Below are 16438 nucleotides of genomic sequence, written 5' to 3'. Positions count from 1 at the left end.
CACATGGAGATGGGTAGAGACCTGTTCTCCCCTGCGGAGGAAGGCAGGACGCGCTCCAATGGAGCAAAGCTCAGGGAGCCAAGGTTCCATTTAGATGCCAGGAAGCACTTCCTGACAGTCAGGACCCCGAGGGTGTGCAGTGGGCTTCCATGGGAGGTCGTTGAGGCCCCATCGGTGCAGGTGTTCAAGGATAGGCTGGACGTCCACATGGTGGGCATGTCGTGAGCGGAGCCGGCTGGTACTGGAGGTCAGACTAGATGGCCCAGGAGAACCCTTCTGGCTCGCTCTGTTTCTATGTTTCTTCAAGGGGAATACAACCCCATCCAGATCAAGCTGAATACTCTCCATCCGTCAGAGGAACCACCCACTAACAGCATTTCAGTCTTCTTTGGATTGAGCTTTAGTTTGTTAGCCCTCTTCCAGCCCATTGTCAGTTAGGCACTGGTTAAGCACCTCATCAGTTATGGCTATGGAAGATGAAAAGAAGAAATAAGACTTGCATGTTATTAGCATGCTGATGGTGATATACTCCCAACCTCTGGATGACCCTTCTCCAGAAGGATACTATGGTCAGTGGTTTCAAAAGCTGCCAGGAGATCCAGGAGTTGCACTGGGTGCCAATGGTTCTGCTCCTGCTTGAGTGGCTAACTCCAGAAGGTGGTATTTAGGGAATATTGCTTGGCCCAATGAATTCTCCAGCATTTAATTCCTTGGGGGTCAGTTTGGCCTTCCATGCTAATTCCATGATTGTTAATTTACTCAGGAACCTTTGTCAAGGACTCTGTCAGAAGCTTTTCGGAAGTCCATGTATACAGTACCTGCTCTATCATTCCTATCCATGCTTCTTGACACTCTTGAAAAATTAAAATGTGGGACTTTGCAGACATTACATTGATGCTTCTTGGTGAAACTATTACTTCTGTATGCTTGATGATTTAGTTTTTAAAAATGCTTTCTGCCAATTTGCCAGGAAGAGATTTTAAATTAATTGACCTGTTGGCATCTGGTATATTTGTTCTGCGAGAATGTAGTTTGCACTTTCTTATCTTCTAATTTTGATTTTAGTAGATGTCAAATGTAAAATCAGTAATAATATAGTGCAACACTGAATTAACAGTTTAATGAAAGCCATAAAGTTATAGGTCTGTGTGAACTTTGCAGAAAAGTATAATTTAAACAAAAAATTGCCATGGTAAATGAACCTTGAATGCCATTACTTTCATATTAAGGGGTTCCCCCCCCCACACACACACAACCAGGGTTGTCTTGCTTTATGAAAAATAAGTTTTATATTAGCAATTCAATCTGGATAATTATCCAGAGAGAAATAGTCATTCATTAAACTCAATTTGTGTCTGATGCTTTAGGGCAAGGCCATATGGAAATTGAACAATTTGTTCTTTTACATAACTGATTTAATATTTTTCATTATGGATTGTGTGTAGTGGCCAGATTTTGTTTAAGAAGAAGGTCTCTTTTCTGGTGTACAGCAAAGAAAGAGAGGTAAAAACATTATAAATGTATTATTGCAAAAGCACCAAAAAGGGAATCTTACTTGATGCCAGTGTTTTAAAATAAATGTGCCCAATTTAAGTCAAGTATTGCATTTCATCTAATGAGAGGACAGACACTGTGAAAGCAAGAAGTGTATTTGTTTTTCAGATGGCTTGTCTATAGCATAGCCTTTCAGAAAGTACAGTTAGTGACAAATAACATTAGCAATCTCGATCTAACACATACATGCACACTAAAGTGCTTATTAGAACTTCAAGAATCAGTGGAACTGCCTAGAAATTTGATGTTTTTATTCTTTAGTAGCTAGAGAAGAATGGAACCATTTGATTTTATTGTTTGAGCACAGGTGTTTTGGAGAGTCAGGTGTGACCAGGTAACAGCACCATTAAAGAAGGCTGACAAAGACTGAACTTGCTAGATGCTTCTATTTTGAAGTAAACCTCAGAGCCAAGTCAAGTCTGCAGAATTCTAAAATAGCACCTGAAGATTAGGAATGACCTTGTCACTATTACGTGCAGAGCCATCGCTCACTCAGTGGAACACACGCTTTGCATGCTGAAGATCCCCAGTTTGATCCCCGGCTAGGATCTCCAGCTAGGGCTATAAAAAAATCCTGCCTGAAACCTTGCAGAGATGCTGCTGGTCAGTGTTGACAATATAGAACCAGATGGACCAATAGTTTGGCTCGGAATAGAATAGTAGTAGAGTTGGAAGGAGCCTGTAAGGCCCTGAGTCCCACCCCCTGTTCTGCCTCCACATGTGGTCACTCGTCTACGCATTCTGGCAGAAAGGGGAGGGGAAAAGACAGCATATATAATTGATAATTTAGCCTTTAATTATGACTTTGTCAGGTAATAGTACTCTATTGAACCACTTTCCCTTTTCTTTGATGCTGATAGGTCACAGGAACCTTCTTACAATGGGCACATGGCAGCTGTATTATGTATGTAAGACATTTGTATGCCGTCCTTTGCGACAGCCTCAGGACGGCATACATGAATAAAATTCCAACATAGGTAATGATATAATAATAAAAATAACATAAACACATTCCTCAGTACATCCTCTCTTAATAAAATGTATACAAATTAGCAGTATTATTAAAATAGAATTAGTTGTTAAAATGAAGGTTAAATAAAAAGGTCTTAACCTGGCACTGAAAAGAATAGAGGGTTGGTGCCAGGCGGACCTCTCTGGGGAGCATGTTCCATAGTCTTGAGTGCCACCGCAGAGAAGGCCCTCCTGTGTGTGAATATGCTCCATACCTCCCTCAAAGAAGCTTCTCGGAGCTGTATGCTCCTCTTGTCCTGCATTTTCTCCTGGATTCGGTCCCATGGTAGAATTTTTTTCCCACAGACTTATTGGTCCAAGAACTTTTCAGTAGAGATTTGGTGACCTCGTTATCTCATCTGCCGTTCCTGAGCCTCCAAATGCCTTCTGCCTGTCTTCCCCTTTAAGAACTCATTGTCCATGAACCTCATGTGAGGTTTCATCCCTAACAATGAAAATCGTCAGGCCTAACAATTTTATTATGACATTATATTTAGAACTTACCCTCCCTCCAAGAAGTACAGGGTGGTGTGTAAAATCTCCACCCTCCATTTTATCCTTACAGCAGCTTTGTGAAGTAGATTCAGCTGAGAGTATGTGACCGGCCCATGGCTGAGTTGGAATCTATATGGATCAACCCAGTCCTTGTCCAGCATATTAACCGCATCATACTAGCTATCAGACCCACCAACACATGCTGCTTTGCCACCACACAGAACAAGTAATTCATCTGTTTCCGGATCACAAGAGAGAAACTGACTTATTAAGGGAGCATTTTAATTCAGTTGTATGAGAGAAAAAGAGTATGTAGAAAAGGTATGCAAATATACTTGCGTGTACTGTAGCAAGAAAGTAATGTGCTTGCAAAAAATAGGTGGGGAAACACACACTTGTTTTTAAAAAAGATGCATTACTAAATTCTTTTCATCCAACTTTCTTCTGAAAAAAGTAAAAGTTGACTTCGCATAGACAAACCAAATGAAAAATCTAAAACTGGATAGGAATAATTCCTTCCAGGCAGCACATTTATCATAAGACTGCCTAATGTGGTAAGTGATTTGTAATTGTTGTTGTTGTTAGTCGTGAAGTCGTGTCAGACCCATCGCGACCCCATGGACAACATTCCTCCAGGCCTTCCTGTCCTCCACCATCCCCTGGAGTCCACCTAAGCTCACACCCACTGCTTCAGTGACTCTATCTAGCCACCTCATTCTCTGCCTTCCCCTTTGTAATAACCTATGTTTATGTTCAGAGTGCAATGCAACTTTGAGAGAAACAAACATCTAAAAAAGTTCCTCTTATTTTGTGAGTATCATAAGGCCGTGCCCAAAAGCATCTTCCTCTATCAATATAATCTATCCTTCTTATCCACAGAATGACTTGGCTGTTACAAAAGAGAAAACACACAGGTCTTCTGAAAGGGACACATTAAAAATTTATTTTAAATATATTATAAAAGAAAGTCCATTCAGTTCTTAAAAACACTACACCTTACATCCAAATGATTTCCAATTTATCATTGATACTACATTAAAGTGCTAGACATCCTTTACCTCCCCCAGCACAACAGGACGTTATCCCAAGATGCACAAAATAAATACAACATCTTATGCAGCAACATCCAATTTCAAAGAAATTGCTAAGCATGCATCACAAAATGTGAAACTAGAGTTCCTGAAGACTGCCTAATTCCATTTTCCCCTCCCTCAAAACATATTTGACCATTTTATACTATTGCTGAAAGAACTAATGCTTTTAGTCAGTTTGGTTACTTACAATGCAATGTCATGAACACAGTTAATTTAATTTTAGTTTGGATAAAAAGCACCTACTTATCAGTGTCAATGTAATGTGCCTTCACAGCATTAGCTGTTCCAAATTAAAATCTTCTGATCTGCTAGAAACAGTGGTTACAGACGAATTATGAGAGCTCAGAACAGAGTCAAGACAGCCTTCTATTATGGGGTTACAAATATGATAATTTAAAAAATCCAAATTGTTTTCTTTCTCCTTATGCTGACACATGACGAAGAAGTGGCTAGTAACCTCTGTTTAATAGCGGGTGGGCGGGTGGGAGGCCAATGAGATTTATTACTGGCAGCTGCTTTTCTCTACCGATTCAAAGCAGTTCTCTGTGTTTTTAAGAGCCAAAGGGGCATCTCAGTAAAGATGCCAAACCTCCATCCCACTTGTGAGGCCCTTCCTTGCAGGCTGTCCCAAGGCTACTTCCTGCATCAGAGCCTAGTTGTGAATACACCTGGCTGGGTAAAAGGCTCCTCTAGGAAGGGCCATGGAAAGTGGCAGGTATGGGGTTCAGCGCCCCTCAACCCCAGTGGCTCTTAATAGCTCTCATTATATGTGATTTGGGCAAAACTGCAGGGGTGTGTCACCACTGCATCCAATTTGGACCACTGGGTACTTAAGAGAATGTGCGAATTCAGAAAGCCGAAAAGACACACTGATTATGCTGGTGGTATATAGTTTTGAAAACTAACCATAATGCTTCTTTGAGGACTGAGTATTAAGTTAAGGGAGGGATACGGAATATGATAAAATCTTCATCGTAGATGGACAAGATGCTTAGGTCTTTGAGGAACAACTGCACACTAGGGAGTAAATCTAATTGAAATTAATGGGTCTGTCTTTTCAGTAAGTAGGAATAGGATCAAGCTGTACTGTAAGGCAAGACACTAAAGGTGATTCAGCTCTATAGACAGATCTTTAATAGGTATACTGTATTGTTCATAGGGGGTTTAATACAGACATTTTACACTAGTGCAGGCTTGTAGTTATAGCAATGCAAGCACTCGGTTACTTTTAACAGTTCTTGGTGTTCACTGAACACTTGCCAATATTGCGGTTTCAGGTCTTGGAGACTGTTCAGTGGAATGAAACAGACACCACTGTGAAAAGGTATTCAAGCATGTAAGAGGGTGGGAACAATGTTCTGACTTCTCTGTTATGATGTTGAATCGGTATGGGCAAATATGCCTAATGAAGCTAGTCTGTTTTGATATGCCTTACGAGATTATACTGGTGAAGGATATAGTATGTAGAACACTGTAGATTTGTGCCAACATTTGGGTTCAGTAGCTACTGAAAAAGTTTGGTTAGGATTAATCCTGATTTTGTGTGTGTGTGTAGGAATGCTTGCTTATTTCATTCCCCCATTCATGTTTACTTTAATGAAACAACTGAGTGAAACCCAGGAATCTTCTGATTTTCTAAATCAAGACCAACATATTTATTTCCATCCTACAATGAGAGATTGAAATTGGATATTTAAACACAGAAATCCCCTCCAACCATTACTAATTACACACTGCACTGATCTCTTATATATCTCACACCCTATTTCACTCTTGTCCAGCAAGGCACTAGGAAATTGTTCAAGTGTAGGCATTTGCTGTACATTTGCATTTTAAAAGGCACTTCTTTATTTTAATGATGCTGTTAGATTTGATTTTAATGATGCTGATTATTCTCTTTGCACTGCAGAAGGGTGTGTTTGCATGCAAGAATTTTGTAAAGCAGATAGGAATATTTCCTACAGCTGAGGTAATTTAGATGGCTTCCAAGGATTCAGATTGCATCACTGCAAGCAACAAGATACATGTCAACCACTACTGCAAATGTACTAAATGAAGAGTCAAGATGCCATGCTTGAATCACTACTCCTAGGTGGGCAGTCACTTTACACAAACTCCTTGCCCCGTGGAAGTGGATTTCAAACAGCACTCACATCCTGAAAATCAAATGTATGAATTGAGCTTGTCTAGAAAGACAACTGAGGTGCCAGTTAATATTATGCACACTACTGTCCTCTGAAGACCCAGTATGAGCATAGCTGAACGGTATTTTTCAAGAAGAAAACAACCTGCAGCTTCGAAATGTGTTCTGAGGGACTCTGGCCTTGGAGCTTGCATGGTTCTTTCCGTACCAGCTATAGCTCTTAAGTTACACATTTAGAGTGACAGGACAGCCACATTGTATGGCACTGAAGATTTTTATATTGCATAGCCTAACTAAGAGGCAAAATGTTTATTTTCAGAGGTAACGCTGACATGTATGCAAGTCTGGTTCACTCCTAGACATGTGCTTCGGTATGAATGAACATGGTGAAAATGAATTTTCATTTCCCAGCCAGCAGGTGGCCCACTGGAACAATGCATTTCACTCCTTGGCCAGATATTTCCTCGGCCAGGCTTTCCAGGGCACTGACTGTGCCAGTGGTGTGGAAAAATCAAGGAATGCCATTCAGTCAGATTAGTAGGAAAGATATTGTTTTCAAATGTGCTGTCAAATATACGAGTATTTCCATTGCCGCAGAGAAGAGGTCCCTAAGATAGTAATTTTCACAGCTCTCATAAGACTTAGCCTTCACCACTGTATTTGGTTCCAGTGGAATTCTGACTATACTGCTGCCCTACAGATCCTCTGTAGATAGTGGCTAACACTGAAGCTGGCAAGTCCCTAAACAAAATTTGCCTCAGTCATGACTTATTAGATAGCCTTTGGCAAGCTATTACCTTTTATCTCAATCTCAGCATGACAGTAACACTGGCCTATCTTGCAGGACTCTTATGAATATTATTATTGTGCAGAGTGAACACAAACAAGCTACTATATAAATTAGATATTAATCAGATGTATCGAAAAAACAGTCAAGCCAAAATGGCACTTGGTCAAATATACACTGCAATTATTTGTATAATATTTAGTGCAATGCAAGTATTGCACTACTAACGAGATTCTTGGTATCAAGAGGCTGTTACGTTTGCTGTAGTCTACACAATACATAATGTTACCAGTTACTCTGAGTAGATTCTGTGCAGATGAGACAATTACACAGAATTTTCTGTTGGATTTGATATAAGCTACCCCTTAGCAGAGGACCAGAATGAGGGAGGAATAATGCCCTATAATAAGGCAGTGTGCTAGAGAAACTGAGCATCTGAAACTTGACTGTAATTTGGCAAAATCACTTTAATAACTTAATGGGTGAAACTACTCGAAATTCTAGACCATACAAGTGTAGATGAATGCTACTAAGCATATCTCAGAGAATAACTGCCTAAATGTTCAACAGAGCACTTCTCATTCTTCAAGCAACTAAAAAACTAAATTTAGAATGCCTTCTAATTTTCCAACATAAATATTTGATGCTAGAAACAGCTAGGTCTGTGCCCTACTATCAAAAGGAAAGAGGAATGTTTATTACAGAGGAGTAAATGCATAAAGGGACAATCCGATGGCCACTAAATGCTGTCTAGATGGGCACAGGGATAGTTTGGAATCCCAGCTCTGATCCTGAAAATCTGTTCTGAAGTTGGAACTGGTACTCCGACTGCAGAACAGCTTCCCGTTGCCCTTGCACCTGTTGTGGCTCTTAAGGGGCAAGCACAACTGCAAAGCAGACATGCAGTACGGAGGGGAGGAATGAGGGTCCCCAGCTGTGCCTCAACCCTTCCTGAAGAATAGGACTAATGACATAGAGTGGGAGAAGTGTGGAGACTCATCCTACCTTTTACTGGATGCCTATAATCCTCTGAGTTTAGAGGGCTTCAGGAAGCTACAGTGAACGGCACCTTAACTATGGCTGACCATTACAGCTTGCCTGAGTGCAAAGCTAGAGTAACAGCTACCATGCAAGGTACATCAACTCTATTTCATTAATGTATTATTATAGAGAACACGTTGATTGGGAAATAAACTGAGAGTGCAAGCATGACTGACCTATAAATATACCCTCCTCAAGTCAAGGTTTTTCAGGAAAGATTTAGAGGCAAACATATAAGACTTCTAGTTGTGGATATTTCCTTAAAAAAACCCCCCCAAACATTTCTAGGTTCTACAGTTATATGTGCTCTTTATCATGGAAAATCCTGGGGAAAGTGGTTGGAATCAGTTGCAAGTAAGAGATTATGGTAACTAGAAGGCTCTGTAATTTCACTCCCAATGGAAATCAAGAATTCACTACCTTTTCAATATAGAGAGTCTTGTTACTTGACAATATGGTTAATGGCCTATTACAAGCATCATCATTCTCTAGGTATATTAACTGATGGTATAAAGGTTACAAATTCTTTATTGACAATTTCATCTTTTTTATAACCAAGAGTGGGCATACTTGATTATCAACAAGTCTATGAAATAAAGGAGTGAAAAATTCCAATTATGTTTTTTATGTAATTGACAAAAAATGCTGTAACATCTAGTACATGAGATCCTTATTAATAGTTTGTACATGGGCACAAGGGGGTATTCACATTCAAACCATCCTTTTTTCTTTCCACATTATATGCTCAATGAAAAATCCTCTCGTGTGTGTGTAACATTTCTCTTTATTGAGCACAAATATATCTAGGCATACTTTGAATGGACTATGAGGAATTATTTTGATGAAAGATTAGTGACGTGGAAATGGAAGAGGCAAACTTGCACATTTTACCAGAGTGGGAATTGTGGGATAATTTATCAGAAGGGAAGTTATTAATCTACAGAAAAACCACATTTCTAGCTATGGATTTATAAACAGATACTATCCTAAAGTAAGTGGAAGAAAAATACAGTTTTAGTAAAATGTGATGACATAAAAGCTTTACTGAAAGCTGTCATGAATGACTAATACTTCACATCTCAAGGAGGCGATATGCATGCCTATTCAGAAATAGGTCCATTGAGCCCAATGGACTGTGTGCAGATCGTTAGCCTCTGAATGTAAGAAGCAACGGAAGCAGCGTTAGATGAGGTGAAACTACTGAAACCCCTTCTTCTATGTATAGCTAACATACTGTGGAAATGACTGAATACAGCTACATTCCCACAACCATCTTAAGAATAGGGGGTGAAGGGGGCTATAGCTCAGTGATACAGAACTTTCTTTGCATGTAGAAGTTTAAACCATGGCATTGCCAAGTATGGCTGCAAAAGACTCTTGCCTGACATGCCATTCAGCCTTGATAATACTGGGTGTGAGACTTATGAATTCAAAAGCAAACTCAAAAAACTTAAAATGGGTTAGGACCCCAGTATGGTGGGTAAAGGGCTTTAACTCTTTGTCCTTCACTTGACATTTATAAAGTGGATGCTGCTTTGGCAATGTATCTTGGAGGCTTGGGTAGACAGATAAAGACTGGGAGCATAGTAGAAGGGCAGATAATTACAGTCTTATCTTCCTTCTTCCCATACGAGATCCTAATTTGTGTAGTAATAAGTAGTCTCACTTTGGGAGGTCACATTCCAGGAATAGGCATGGCAAACAGATGACAAAACATTTGAATAGCAGTATTCTAACTTCAGAATGAAACTGAGCATGCCTGACAAACTTTGCCAGCAGTTGCCTTTTGTTGGTTTGGGGACTTCTGAGCGCCAGTTCAGAAACTATTAAAATATTTTCTTTAACAGCTTTTGATATGTCACTAAAGGCACATCTCATCATGCCAGAATAATGTGTATCAGTATTCAACAAAACTTGAAAGAAAATATGTGGACCTGCAGTTTGGATCAAGAAATATAAATCCATTTTCAGCACTTTATTGCTGTGTTATAGCAAATGTTTTTGGATTGGTTTGACATTTTACACAATTGTAGACCTCATATCCTTGACCATAGATACCAAATTTGCAGTTATCAGGTATAATTTCTATAAGCTGAGGCTTAAAATAGTGGACCTTTTTTTGAGACTCAGGGGCATTCCTGTGCCCCTTTCATACTAGATAAAAATACGGCTAACTCGGAACTAGGGAGGCTATATATTCAAATTCAATGCTTGCTAATCAGAAATGCTAAATGAAAAAGCACACAAATTATCTCCATTAAGTTTTACGGTGATCACAATAGTCAGGGACATCAAACCTCCAGCCCATGGAGTCTTCTTGAGATCTTCCCCACCATTAGGTCCAATTTCAGCTTGAAGTAACAGCAAGGATATGTGTGGCGTGTAACTCAGCTGGCACTTAAGAGGAGCGGCTGCTGCTTTCAGTGCTGGCCCAGTTCTTTGCTCTGTGTTGAGAAAGGCAAAATGGGCTGAGGGTTGACATGTGGCCATATCCAGTCTACACAAGTCCCACTGCAGGGAGGAATGCCTTCCCACTTGAATGTGGCTCTCCCTCCCTGATGTGATGTGGAATGAGAACAGTATCAGTCCTGGCTTCTGAAGGGTGCTGAACTATATAAATCCTGGACTACTTTTCAGTTTCTATACAGCTTTGTTATACAATAACCTGGAGAATTCCATAATGTAGTCCTAAATGTGGTAAAGGTCATCTCACACTGGTTCACCCTGGGGCATAATCAGCATAGGCACTACAGCTACACTACAAACTTAAAATAAGCTACCTTAGAGAAGTACTGTTGTCATTGCACAGTAACTCATGCACTGGTAACATCCTGCTTGGACTACTGTAACATGCTTTATGTGGAGCTGCCCTTATAGGTGATCCGGACATTGAAATTGGTTCAAATTGGAGCTGCCAGACTGTTGCCTAGGACTGGTAGATGAGAACATATTGCACTGGTCCTATATCAACTACACTGGCTACCAATTGAAGTCCGGGCCTGATTTAAGGTCGTAACAATAACATATAAAGCCCTAGATAGTTTAGGGCCTGGTAATCTAAGGGAACGTTTCCTTCCATATGAGCCTGCCCAGACCCTAAGATAATCTGTGGAGGTCCTCCTCTGAGAGCCCTCCTTGAAAAGGTGAGGAGGGGGGCCTTTTCTGCAACGGTGCCCCAATTATGGAATTAACTTCTTGAAGAGGTGTGCCTGGTGCCAACACTTTATTCGTTCTAGAACCCAGCCTAAACTTTTTAAATTTCTCCTGATAAATGGTATTTTAATTAGTTGCATCAACTCCTGGCACTCAGGAGTTCTTAATCTGTTTTATTGTTGTAATAATAGTTTTTAATGTTTTTTCCTCTGTGTAAACTGTCTTGAGATTTTATAATGAACTGACAGTATATAAAAACTTTAAATAAACAAAATGAATAAATTGGGAAAAAATGTTCATGGTGTCATCTTACAATGTTAGCCTTAGTCTTTTAGGTACAGCCTTACCTGTGTCTTTTATGTATAGTGGCAAACTGAGAAAAAAGAATGTCACAAGTGCAGTACAAGACTGAATCTCATGTGCCAGAAAGAACCAGCTGCACATCATCAATTACTAGGTGAACTTGAAAGCATTTGGAATAGGCAGTTTTCAGGTGCTGATCTCAAACAGCACCAACATCAAACCATGTCAAAGATAACTGGGCTATGAGATTCCTTGGGATGTGATGTGATACTATATAATGGTCCTGTATTCCAAAACTACAGTCCTATTGAAAACTATACATTTATTTTAGCAGCAGGCCGTCTCAGCCATACTAAACACACTCTCTAGTTCATAACAGGCACCATGATGCATGAATCTGAAACTTCAGTTTCTCACAATTAAAAAATGTTATGATTTGGCAGAAAAACACTAAAGACATTAGTGCTGTTTAACCTCCAGTTAAATGACCAATTATGTTGTAAGAGGCCAAGTTAATAAGCTGTGCATGGGATTATTGTACAAGATGTATTTTACTTTTTCCTAAAACACTAATTGTTAGTCCAGAAGCCATTGTTTGTTAAATACCCAGCAGAACTGGCATCAAGCTAAAGATGGGGTTGAATATGTGATATCTAGGTAACAGATCACATTTACAATGCTAGTGCTGTATATAGGGTGATCAGCAACACCAGGCACTGCATGGGTTTATGTATTACATATTCAATCAACAGTACAAGTTGTGTTGAGAATTTTCTTTTCGAAATTTTGCTTTTTTGAGACAGGTATTGTTTGTTTGGGATAGGTCAGAGATATTGTAGTCATCAGAACCTCAAAGTCTGGAATACACAGATTCAAATATAAAATGTAATATTTACAAGTCAGGTTGTATCCCACTGTATCTGTCTGCCAGAGCAGACACTGCTAGAAGAACAGATCTTCCCTTGCACAGGGAAACTTCTGAAGGAGACTGATGGTGGTGGAGAAGGGTTTGGAGCAGGAGGAGAGGAAGATTAACATAAAAGGTTGTTCAAATGACCCTTATGTTGCTTTTTATGCTTTACTCCCACTGTAAAAAGGTGTTTTAAGAGAGTTGTCAGGTATTTTCAGGGGCTGCTGGATGAATGAATTAAATGCTGGTGGGGAAGAGCTGTGCAGGGAAAAGACAAGGAACTTTAAGGAGAAAGAATCTATCCCTTGATCATTAGTAGTCACAAGTAGAAAATCCTCGGTAGGGCCCACACATCTATCCCTGTGGACTGCCACACAGAGACAGGAGGGACGTCATACTTCCAACACGAGGGGCAATGTGATGAGCAACACTCACCTTTGGGTGCAGGAGTGGTCCATGGGTCTGGCTCTGAGAAAATGTTACTGTTGCATATCACATGGAAAACACAAATGCCAGCTTGAAATGGGATCTTAATGGCCAAGAATCATAAGATTAAGAAATAATTGTAGCAATGCAGATTTCTATCTGCTAAAGGGGTTCAAGTCACCCAAAAGATAAAGATGCAGCATCATCAAAATAAAGACTGGCCTGATAGTCGCACCCTCTCCTGAGATTCTCCCTTTTACCTTATTTTTTTAAAAAATTATTCTTTTAAAAAAATCATCATCTTCCCTGTAAAAACTATAGCTGTAATATATACATATATATAGACAGTCTTTAAAGGTCAAGGTTCTTGTTAAACTTTTCCAAGACAGTTGAATTTGTATGTTCAAATATCCATTGCTGTGTTGGAGATGAGGGACTGCAGGTGTTCATGAAGATTTTTCGGTCGCTTTCACTGCAGTCCATGCAGCTGCCACTTACTGGGTGATAAAGGGTCTTGTCCTGAGAATAAGAATTCAAAATAAATTTCCTAGACTATGGAATACATCAAGGCATTTGGAAATTAAAAAAAGTATTTTCCTTCTCATTACTTAGCATCTAATAGCAGCTCTAGTGCAGTAAGCAGTATTTCTTGTGTGCAGCATTCTTTATTAATTCTGAACAGAACCACTGTTCATGGCTTTGGTAAATGGCCTTAAACAATATTTAAATAAATTTTGATGAAGGCAGCACTTTTCCAACATCTAAACACACGGTATTATCTCCTAGTTCTCACTTGCACACACATTTTATAGAAGCCACATACTGTTAATTTCCCATTATCTTACAAACTCACTGAAGCAGACATTGAAATACCTGAGCTATACGTAGCCTAGCATGGATGTATATTCTGGTGTTTTAAGCCTCCTGGAAGCAGTGCAATATTATACATTCACTTACATTATGAGTAGGGCTTCATGGTCAGACTAGGAACTATAAATTTCTTGGAGTGGTGTCTTGCTCAACTGGTAACACAGTCTACCCATTTCAGCCTTAGAGTTTTATATTCTTCATCACAGAGCTTTTATGCTCTGCAGCTGTGAAATATCCTTGGTTTTGAGTGTTTTTGTCATCCAGGCAACCATCCAGGTAAATATCTTTACCTGTATGTGTCTTAAATACAGGGAGTCAACTTTACTATGCCCTATTTTTCCCATGACTACTAATACTCTCAGCAGCTCCTTTTGTTAAGAAACATGGGGGTTCCCTCCACTTGTAGCTGTAAGACTAATATATTCAATATCACAGGTGACCATAAAGTTTTGACAGAATTACACTCACTTTTCTGTATTTCCACAGCTGATTTCCCTTCATTCCATGACAATCATAGAGTGTTACTGGACTATTGTGAAAAACAGCATCAAAACAGAATTTCTTTGTGTGTTGGGGGTCCCCTGGACGGATGTCTTCTCGCCAGCTAAAAGTGAACACCTGCTTAGACAAACATACAAGCATTTACTTTAAAAAAGCTGCCACTCGTCACACACAGTTCATGGTTGTAGGCACATCAACATTTTTCTGTGCTGACTTACACTCAGATGAGATTCTGGCAGGCAGGACAGCTTACTTCCCTGTAACTGCAACCTTGTGAGTGGTTGCCCACGCATTCTCACATACAGGCCTGTGCAGCTTTGTTCAGGAAATTTCTAGAGTTAAGAAACCTTTGCAGAATATCTTTCCTCCAATTTAGCTGCATACATTCAGAAGCCACATCCCTCACTCTTCCTGCTGAATTCTAGAGTCAGATGTTGGAGCAATATGGAGAAACAAAGCAGGACAAAAGGCCAAGGTAGGTAATGAAAGTAGGAATTAGGGGCTGGCTGCATGAATGCACAGGCTGTCACTCAAAGAACTACAGTTACAGGTAAGCAACTTGTCATCCTTCTTAATGATTTCTGTGCATTACAAATGTACACTGTTTTACTGGAGGTGGGTATAGGTCTTAAGCCAGCAGAAAAGGAACATACTGCCTAGTCAGAGGCATCAGGTCTTGCCCGGCAGTGCTGAGCAAATGCAAAGATTGTGTTCACATGGCAGATCCAGTAATGTACACTTGGTGAATGTTACTGAGGGCATTCCAAAACCAAAGGGAAAGCAACAAAATTGGAAGCAGTAACCCCACGACAAAATTCAGAAGAGGGTGCCTGTGATACAGTCTGATAGAGACATGGTTATATAGCTAGTGAATTTCAGGTCTACAGATACAAGCCAATTATATTGGAAAGGTAATACGCTAGCCATAGTCATTATGTGAAATATTTTGTGCATCATAAAGATGTTAATATCCCTGATGACTAAAATGGGTTGCAGTCCACATTCCTCCTTCAGCACAAAGCAGTATCTGGCGTAAAAACCAATGGATTCTTCCCTGGAAAAAAACAGGTTCTAGTGTTCACCTCTGAAGGTTAAAAATAACCTTTTCTTGCAGGAGAGGATGGCTTAGTGGAAAAAGATGCTCAACTTGGGGAAATGTAGTAAATTCTGGCATATACAGTACAAATGATAATAAGGACTGATTTTTTCAAATGTATTGTCTTCCTACACTTGGTGAAATATTGGCATCAACTGACAAAAACACAAGTCGGATGGGAGTCCTGAAGCCAGGCACAGAATATTCTTGGACAACTCTGAGGGCTGAATAGTGAGATGTAAACCTGAACTTGGATGAAAATGAAGGGTTTGTATCAGCATGTTAGCCTCCTGTGAAAGACTTGCAGATTACAGCCTGCTATGACTTCAAAGGGCTATAGCTGTGGGCCATCACTTTGGATACAAAGACCAGGCTTCCCTCATATGGCAGCTCACTATGGCTCAATTTACCCATGGGGGCTGGGGTGTTTTGCCAGGTGCCCAGTTCACCATGGTTGGTTGCATTGTGTGGATCAGGCAACAGGGGTTGTTCATTTTAGAGTTATGCAGGGCTATCGCCCATTAAGTGCCATGCAAAAAAGGTGCTCAGGAATGCCTGACAAAATATCCCTGAAAGCCCCCACGGGCAAATTAAGACATAGTGGTCTGTTGTGTCATCCGCCACCTGGCAAGAGCTAGTGATTTGTTTCAGAAGGCCCCAGTAGGAAACATTGTTACAAGATTTGGTCATCATCAGGTAGATGACCAACTACAACAACCACATATTCAAGGAAATGCTTGTATCTGGACATACAGACCTAATAATTAGTGATCTTTAAGGAAAGGCCACCTGTGGAAGAAAGAGCCACCCCAAGGCATAGCTTACAGGCTTCTCTGTCTACAGGGACAGCATGAACCTTTTGCCTAGCCTTGTCTTGAACAGCCTCTGCAAGGATGGCATTCAGAGTTGGGATGTTTCAAAAGAAATTCAGTCATCCTCCTAAATTCTGTATGAGTTATCTAGGCTCTTGGATGTTTAGGGGCATGAAGAATGGCTTTTGCCAGGAATTCTTAATTGCCTGAAGAAGAAACATGGGTTAGCATCAGCATGGCCT

The 16438-nt window shown here is 40.1% G+C and overlaps 1 protein-coding gene across 2 annotated transcripts in view; it reads right to left on the bottom strand.

The window, feature by feature from the left end:
- Positions 1-3977: 3977 nt before the first annotated feature.
- The window catches only part of GALNT10 (polypeptide N-acetylgalactosaminyltransferase 10), a 78228-nt gene continuing 65767 nt past the window's right edge, over positions 3978-16438 (bottom strand). Inside the window, exons 11-13 of one of the 2 annotated variants that reach the window (XR_006416673.1) lie at positions 14256-14405; positions 12927-13436; positions 3978-10569 (exon numbers count right to left, since the gene is read on the bottom strand). Coding sequence is in view for 1 of the 2 variants with exons in the window: in XM_044450925.1 (XP_044306860.1) it covers positions 13269-13436; positions 14256-14405 (318 nt within the window). In the remaining variant the exon portion in view is untranslated. Of the gene's footprint in view, positions 13437-14255; positions 14406-16438 lie in introns of both variants that reach the window. The other variant, XM_044450925.1, reaches the window with a different exon arrangement.

This window comes from Varanus komodoensis, unplaced genomic scaffold, assembly GCF_004798865.1.
Source record: "Varanus komodoensis strain SLA01 unplaced genomic scaffold, ASM479886v1 scaffold6_1, whole genome shotgun sequence".
Lineage (NCBI taxonomy): Eukaryota > Metazoa > Chordata > Lepidosauria > Squamata > Varanidae > Varanus > Varanus komodoensis.
The sequence above is the reverse complement of the archived record's forward strand: the minus strand, read 5'-3'. Positions and strand labels throughout refer to the sequence as shown.